Source organism: Engystomops pustulosus, chromosome 4 (assembly GCF_040894005.1).
Source record: "Engystomops pustulosus chromosome 4, aEngPut4.maternal, whole genome shotgun sequence".
NCBI classification, from domain to species: Eukaryota; Metazoa; Chordata; class Amphibia; order Anura; family Leptodactylidae; genus Engystomops; species Engystomops pustulosus.
In genome coordinates this window covers 222,625,117-222,634,008 of record NC_092414.1, presented here as the reverse complement: position 1 = coordinate 222,634,008, position 8,892 = coordinate 222,625,117, and the positions used below count along the sequence as shown (strand labels likewise).

General features: G+C 40.9%; 1 protein-coding gene across 1 annotated transcript; it reads left to right on the top strand.

Moving 5' to 3' along the window:
* Nucleotides 1–2,170: 2,170 nt before the first annotated feature.
* On the top strand, nt 2,171–3,130 carry LOC140128742 (olfactory receptor 11L1-like). The gene has a single exon (XM_072150442.1). It carries the CDS (start codon nt 2,171–2,173, stop codon nt 3,128–3,130), a length of 960 nt encoding a protein of 319 aa, XP_072006543.1.
* Nucleotides 3,131–8,892: the final 5,762 nt, after the last annotated feature.

The window sequence follows — 8,892 nt, the reverse complement described above, 5'->3', positions numbered from 1 at the left end:
ATTCATGATGTACTTGCTTTACTTTCCCCAAATTTTAATTGCTATTTTTATATACATTGGCTTCAATATTTTCTGGTGCTTGTGCCAGTTTTGTGTCTACGTTTGTCTTTGGAGCTCGCACATGTATTTATTAGGTGTTTGTGTTGCGGTTGCATTTTGACACTTTTGTAACCTGCATCTAGAGGGGCGAGGGTGATGTGTGTTCCTAGTTTGCTCCACATTTTATACTTTTACGCTTCGGCACAATAGTGTTACAGTGGCAGGAGAAAAGATGCAACTGTGTCACATCCTGAAAACAGATCGGATCTACTAAGAGCCCGAGACCCTATTGGATTATCCGCTGCACAATGCACTAAGGCAGATTCCACCAGTTTTCATATATTTGGGCCATTATGTTTTGCATATTAAATTATTTTTATAAAAGCATCAAAGCATCATTTCTGAGGTTGATTATGAATCAGAGACTTAGGACTTCCCAAGTTTTATCTCCCCCCCCCCAAGTTAACATGTTTGTCTCCAAATGAAATACAATAATATTCTGAGATTTTTCATAATGTATTAATTTATTTAGCTTATAGAGCGATGACATAGAATATATATATTGGGGTGCGCCATCTGCGGAGTTCAGGATAGGATTTGAATCACTCAACTCATCCTTTTGTGGTCAGGGGTTTTTCAGCTGCCGATCCCCCACCAACAATTACAATAGATTAATCCTGTTAGTGAGTGACAAGGTTCATCATGGCTGTACACACAAGGGTTTTTGGGATATCTATATGTCTTCTATGTAGATATTTTTGGCATTTAACTACCAGGAAAAAAAATTAGAAGCTCTCTTTATTTCAAAATAAGAAATTATAGCATGTTTCGATGCTGGACTGATGTCCTTGGCCGGAAAGTACAGGAGGGACACGCTGTATCATCTATGTTGCAGTCTTCTGCTGTTGGCAGCCTGAACGGCACTCTATCACTGGACTGGTGTTAATTTGCAACACTTGCTTTGGACCTGTAAGGGTTACGTTTTTCACACCTTCACAGTTCTGCCCCTCACCTGAGAAATCTGAGTTAAGCTCCCTGTGCACCATCTACCCTTGCTGGTCAGCTGTCTCAATGGTTTCAGTTTGTGTTTCTTGCGTTCTATTGGTTATTTGATATTGGCTTACATTCCTGAATATTCTCCTGTCTATTCTATTTCCTACTTTACTTCTAGTTGTGACTCACATTGCCCACCCCTTGTGTTTTTGTTTGTCTGTCTTGCTACGTGTTTATACTGGGTGCAGGAATGGAACAACGCCCAGTTATTGGTCACCGCTTAGGGGCAAGTGACAGCTTGTGGGGCTCATTATTAGGCATCACTGTCCTTTTCCCTGTCCTCACATTACACACTTTTATCATTTGGAATAAAGAATGCTTGATCAGACATAAACGTCTAATTTTCTTGGGGGGTGTTAAGCTGACATAGTAGTGATCACTCTAAAAACATTAGGGCTCATTGGGGGGTCCACAGAGCGCATTTTCGTCAGGTATCCCAATGATTTCCGCTTTGCGCCGCATTAATCAGGGGATTTTGGCACACGCATCGGATTTTGGCGCATAGGCGGCGGCTTGCACGCGACACAAATCAGGGGTGTCGGACACGGACTACGACGGATTCGGACTACGCGCAGGATTTAACATTTTGAATTGTGTCGCAAGACACGCACTTACAAGCACCGGTAGGAAGAAGCATATGAGCTCCAGCGGACCTCGGCGGGGAAGCGACGGATGCAGGAACTCGGGCGCATGAGCTACGTGAATCGCGCCGGACTTCATCTTCGTTGGACCGTCCAAATCGGGGATCGCGACAGGACCAGGTAAGTAAATTTGCCCCAATGTTGTCATTTGCTAACCCTGGTCGCATTATATGCTTAACCTATCAAAATGTTTTTGGAATGTAGGAAAAAATCGGAGAAAACCCAAACAACTACTGGAAAAACATAGACGCTTCATGCCCCGACTTAAACCCAATGGGAAGTATTATTTACAGACTCTGTTCATGATTATGACTAAACAAGAAATATTCACTTCAAATGCATCACAGAAGAGAAATCCTGAGACTTTGTGGGACAATTTATTTACCTATTATCAATAATTTTATTCAATTCTATTCGAGAACTTTGTCTTCCGGAATATGCAGAGCAGCAATTCCAACACAGTGACTGAAGTTTTTCTTTTGGGATTTCAGAATTTACACATTTGGACTATTATTTGCTTTCTTCTTTTGTTAAATATTTATTGTGTGACCATATGTGGGAACCTCCTGATCATTGTGGTGGTGTCCTCCAGCAGATCCCTCCACTCCCCCATGTACTTCTTCCTCACACAACTCTCTACTTTAGACATCATGCTCACTTCTACCATTGTGCCAAACATGCTCCGAGTTGTGTTGTATAAGGGAAGGACTTTGTCCTTTACGGAATGTTTGACTCAGTTTTATTTCTTTGCAGCTTCAGAGTCTTTGGAATGTCTTCTCCTGACTGTGATGTCCTATGACAGATATCAGGCCATCTGTAACCCTCTACGCTACACCTCCATCATGGACTTCACATCTTGTAAGAAAGTCGTTCTCTTATGTTGGTTGATAATGTTGACTATTGTATTTACTCTTTCAATTACTATGAGGAGTTTGTGGTTCTGTGGCCCCAACATCATTGACCATTTCTTCTGTGATTTTGATCCTATAGTAGAACTTTCCTGCTCTGACACCTTTTTCATGAAAATTGAGCGCATGGTTGTGGCTGTGCCCTTAGTAATTTGTCCTTTTCTTGTGATTTTGGTTTCATACATCTACATAATCATCACCATAGCAAATATCTCATCAGTGACTGGTAGGCAGAAGACCTTCTCCACCTGTAGCTCTCACCTTTCTGTAGTCTGCTTATATTTTGGGTCAATAATCAGCATCTATTTAATTCCTTATACAGTAAAAGCAAAGAAAATTCTCTCCCTCTTCTACACAGTTGTATCTCCTCTGCTAAATCCATTGATATACAGTCTGAATAACAGAGATATTAAGACAGCTGTTAGTAAGCTTTTCAATAAAATGGGGGCAATTGATCTGGTGTGTATGACAAAACATCTAAATATCTGATGCACACTCTAGAAATTGTGATCCCCCTCCTATTGCTCCTTGCACATCACTTTACGAATGAGTGGGCGAAGCAGCCCAGAGAATGAGGGTCACTGGGTGGTGGGTATCAACATTACTATTCCCTGTCCCAGAGAACTGCCAAAGGCTTCAGCTGAGATCTCTGACAGCAATCACCTTATATCAATCTCAATTCCGGTGTGAGATAATCTGTACAAGATCTAAAGTTCAGAACCTTAAAATAAAGTGGGTTCCTCTTGGATGGGGGAGCCCACAATCATATACATTGTTAGGTCTCATGAACAAGGTCCTTCTCCTAAATGTTCCAGAGTCCTGTACTTGCATTTACTCTAATGTTAAAGAGGACCTTTCACCATCTCACATGTGCTGAAGCTTTTTCAAAAATTGAGGAGAATTTTCTTTTTAGCCGTCATGGTTGCTGAGATATCAGTCCCAGTATCTGACTATTGTAATCTTCTTCACTGCCAGAGCGGAGGTGCTGGAGCAGAGGGGGATGGGGTGTGTAATGATAATCCTCTCAGTGTCTTAGTGTAAGAGAAGATTACCATAGCCCTCGCCCCCTCCTCCTCTGCTCCAGCACCTTCCTCCTTCTGGGAGGATTATAATGGTCACCAGCACTTTTTTATTTCTATGTAGGTTTCTTTTGTCTGTAGTTTCATTTGTTCTGGTCTTTCTGGCTACATTCACACAAATCTCTGCCTGTCATGTCGTAGCACGGTGCACAAGAGTGGGGGAAGGGGTGAGTGCTGCTTGCCCCCACCCCTCTCCATGAAGATGCATGGCTGCCGTAATACAGGGAAAAATAGGACGTCTTATCTTTTCCCGAGTACGGAACAGTACGGGCCCATTGCAGGCCTATGGGGGATGTCCCTCAATGGCTGTGTGAATGTCGCCTTAATGAAAGTGAATGTAAGTGAACTCGTCTCTATTTTAGAGCACCATGGAGTTAAGGCTGTCCTATAAATTACTATAATTACTATTATTACCACCAATACACAAAGTACTTCTCTAAATAAATAGGACTAAATAGGTGTATTAAATTAAGGTCTGATAAACGTATTAGGCCTCTCCTACGACAGCTTCAAAGGACCATTGCCGTCTATGGGGGACCTATATGTACGGCGTATATACGTCGGCCGTATATATGTCCCCCATACGGCCGTGTGTATATAGCCTTACATTAAGTAATTACTGTCTCTCTCTAGCGGCCGATGAAGGTCTGATTTACTAAGACAGAAACGTTGCATGTACTTTTTGGATTGCCTCTTACTCTTGCAGAATAAAATAAGATTTCTCCAGTTTTTTCTATCGAGCAGTGCCAAGTTTTTCTTCCTTCCTCTCACCATAAAGCTTGTGGTCATATAGATTGTGAGCCCTCATGTGAACCCCTTATTAAATATTCAGCTATGAGCTCTATAAAAATAACTAATTTCTTAGAAATGTGAGAAATTAAGATTTTATAAAGTGGAGACCGTCATGAGGTTGAAAGGGGAAATGAAAAACCCCAAAACACTCAAAACTATAAATTCCTGATGCCACACAAGTGACCAGGTATAGGCAAAAACGCTCTAGGGTTAGTGGAGGGGGATATGATGGGGTCATTTGTGACAATGATGGGTGTGATTGATCAAGAGAAGTTGTCCATTTCTGCTGCAGCTGATGAATTTGGGATCTATGTTCCCGCTTGGCTTCTGCTTGGGTTTCTGAATTCTATCATCTTGCATCTGACTCAGAATTTTATGCAAGTTACATATTTTTGGGTCATCTTATTCTTCAGTTAGTGTGACATACACTGCATTATGATCCTGGTTACAATTGTTTTCTTCTATATTATATTGGGGGTCACCTTCTACTTCAGTTAGTGTGACATACACTGCATTATGATCCTGGTTACAATTGTTTTGGTCTATATTATATTGGGGGTCACCTTCTACTTCAGTTAGTGTGACATACACTGCATTTTCGCTCTGATTACAATTGTTTATGGAATAGAAGAAAATTGGGATTCGCCTTCCCTTATGTACAGCACAATAATCGTTATTATCTCTCTGGCTTGTGTAATAAAATTATTTGAAGATTCACCTTCCACTTTGGATACTTTGATATTTGCTGCCCGTTTCTTTTTAGATGAAATTCTAAATTGAATATATTTTGGGTCAAATGTATCTTTGGTTACTGAGACATCTTCCTCCATAATATACATTTAGGTCAATCCGATATGTCAAACAGACAATCAGATCCTCTAAAGGGACAGATGATTGCAAAAAGGGGGGTAAATCTGGTGGAAATAGTCACGGAGCAAGGAAGGGGAGTTGGAAGCTGCCGCAGCAATTGGCAACAGCTGCCTCCAAGCTGTGGTGTCCTGGTGACCTTCAACCTGGTATCATCTTTTTGTTCAAATAGGCTAAACCAACATCATCCAGGCACATTCCAAATATCTGATTTGGGAATTTCAACCCAAAGAAATAAGGATGTAAAATGGCATCAAAGAAGCGCAAGTAATCGTCTACGAGTCCAGTCACAGGTTCAAGCCAAGGATCTGATCTGATTTATTCTACACAAGTTTTGACAGTACAGTGCCCTCCCCGCTTTTTGAGAGCAGACACTTTTACTTTTATTAAAAAATATCCAATCTGGTCTTGTTTTTTTTTAATTTACCTATTACCTATTTTTATTATTTTAATTTTATTTCCCCAAACCTTCTTCAGCTGCAGGATGAATGCCGCCTGACATTTTGTAAAGTGTTATTAGACAGATAGGGGCTCATTTACTAAGAGGACGATTGTGTCGCATCCGCGCCGGCTTGCATGCGATGTAAATCGGGGGGCGTGGACGTCGGAAAACCTGACGGATTCGGAAAAAACGCGGAATTTAAAAAAAAATTGTGTTGCAAGATCAGCACATACATGCACCGAGGAGAAGAAGGTGAACTCCAGCGGACCTCGGCGCAGCAGCGACACCTGGTGGACATCGGGCGCATGACCTTAGTGAATCCTGGCAGAGCCGGAATACTCGTCGGAGAACGCGCCACTGGATCGCGACAGGACCGGGTAAGTGAATGAGCCCCATAATATCATAAAAGAGTCAGACTTGATATCTAAAAAATGTGATTTGTACCATCTACAAATTGTTCTCTCGTCTCTTCCCCTGGTTATTTTTTATTTATTGTGTCAAGTACAGATGTAGCACTGAACCCGTTAAGCAGACGTGATACCTCATTTTGGAAAATGAAATGAGTGTGAATAGTTAATAAAGTTAAAAACACACAATAGATTTCATATAAGGGGCTGATCATTTTGAGTTAGGGACCAGAATAAAATATTATAAATTAAAGAAAGAAAAGTGGCAAAAAATACAAGCATAATCTAAACAGTGCCACATCATTGCCTGAAATGGACAACTAGAACTTTGTAGAAAGCGGCTCTGATGTCCTTATTTCTTAAGGTGTAGATTATGGAGTTAATGAGTGGAGTGAGGGCAGAGTTCACTAAAGATAAGATCTTATTAATATTGAAAGAATATCCTCTCGATGGTGATATATACAATACAGTTAAGGTGCCATAATAAATGCACACAACCGAGAGGTGGGAGCTGCAGGTGGAGAAGACTTTTTGCCTCTCAGTCACGGAGGAGATGTGGATGATGGAACGAAAGATGCAGAAATAAGTGATGGCTATAAACACGATCTGGGGAAAGCAAGTCACAATAGTGAAGACCGAGACCTCCATCTGGATGACTGTTGTCTCAGAGCAGGACAACTCAAGGACTGGGCCAAGATCACAAAAGAAATGTTCAATGATGTTTGGTCCACAGAAGTTCATATTAAGGACAAAAATATGAGTAACCAATGCCTGCCCAAAACCTACCAACCACGCCAGTACAACGAGGCAATGAGGAAGCCTGGAGTGCATGATGGAAGAGTAATGTAGGGGGACACAGATGGCCAAGTATCTATCGTAAGACATCACCGTCAGAAGGAAGCACTCCATAATGACCGATGCCCCAAAAATATACAACTGGGTGACACAAGACAGAAAAGACATGGCTGTCTTCCCAAATAGAATGATATGTAATGTGTTGGGGGTGACATCGGTGCTGATCACAATATCACAAATGGAGAGGTGACCGAGGAATATGTACATTGGAGACTGGAGGTTCACACTGGAGGAAACCAAAGCTATGATTAGAAGATTCCCTACTACGGTTGCGGTGTAGATTACAGTGAGAAGAAGGAAAAAAGGGATCTTCAAGTTATCGAGATGTGGGAACCCCAATATAAGAAATTCTGTCACTGCTGTCAGGTTATTCCTGAGGTTCTCCTGTAAATGTATGAATAATAATAGTCATCATCCTTATCATCATCATCCGGAGAAGAAGAGTCAATCACATCTTGATTTAGATCATAGACGCCTAATCATTTTGTGTCAGAGCTTTACCCAAATTATCCCTGTCCTTTAGGGAAGTTCAGCCTTGACTTTAGTTTTATTGGAAATATACTTTTGTTACTTTCAGTTCTGAATGGTTTTATTAAGACCATTTGATGGCAATATGTAGTAAAGTTGTAAAGTACAACACATAATATTGTATGAAATCATCTTCACTGCAGGTCGTGTAATTCATGGTGGATCCAGGGCCACCGTAGCTCCTCTTATAGAGCCATTACTTGTGCAGGTCTTGTAGTTCCTGCTCAGGCCATGCTCGGTAATAACTGAAAACCAGTAAGAAGATCTATGGAAATTGTCAAATGATATACTGTATATTCCTTGGACTGTCTTGTGTAAGCTTTTTATTTTACATATGTTAGACGGTTATCAAGAAACAGTGATAATGCCGTTGATGATGCCGATGATAATGACGATGTCCTCCTATAGATCCTGGTTGCAAGCACTGTCCTTTAATCCAAAAATCAAATACCAAAAATACAGGCATGTGCATATAGAGTAGGTAAAATGGACTGATGTGAAATGCACTATACAACAAGTGGCATTAGATGGAACAGAAGCAGAAGCTCCTATAGGCCCCCTACAGCCCACAAGCATAAATGTTATAGGCAGACTAAAACTTGAAACTAGGTCATGAAAATAATGAATCCTATTCTGTGTGTATAATTATCAAATGATAGACCATAAGCAAGATCATCTTCAAATTTATTAAATGTACAATATTTACAGTTCAATTGCAGCCATCATACTTTTGTAAACGGTAATATAAGTGCAATAATCTTCATTTTCTTGTATTACCAATAATAATGGCTTGTTATTATTTATCTGAGGGTGTCACTATAACAACATATTTCCTTCTCGCATAGTAAGTGTAGACAATTCAGTATAGTATAGACACTTACTCTGTTTTCAGACCTCGGGCAGAGACGTATACTCACAAGACCGCCGCGGGCAGCAATGTGAACCACATGACGACATGTCTGAAGTAGGGGGCATCTTCCCCGAAACGTTACATCATGCAGTTCACATTGCTGCCCGTAGCGGTCTTGTGAGTATACGTCTCTGTTTATAAAAGAACGATGACTAATTCAATTGAACTGTAAATATTGTACATTGTATATTGCTTATGGTGTATTAGTGGACACTATTCATCGATGCGTTTCTATGAGGTATGGAGATCCTCTAGTCCTAGACCAATCATCAGTCTATTTCACCCCACGGATCTTTGTCTATCGCTACATTTAATTATCAAAGCACAGTGACTGGAACCCAGGCTCACCGTGCCCCACGCATATTGCCGCA

Excerpts from the sequence above, each read along its gene's own strand:
- LOC140128742 (XM_072150442.1), top strand. The coding sequence starts at position 2,171 with ATGCAGAGCAGCAATTCCAACACAGTGACTGAAGTTTTTCTTTTGGGA.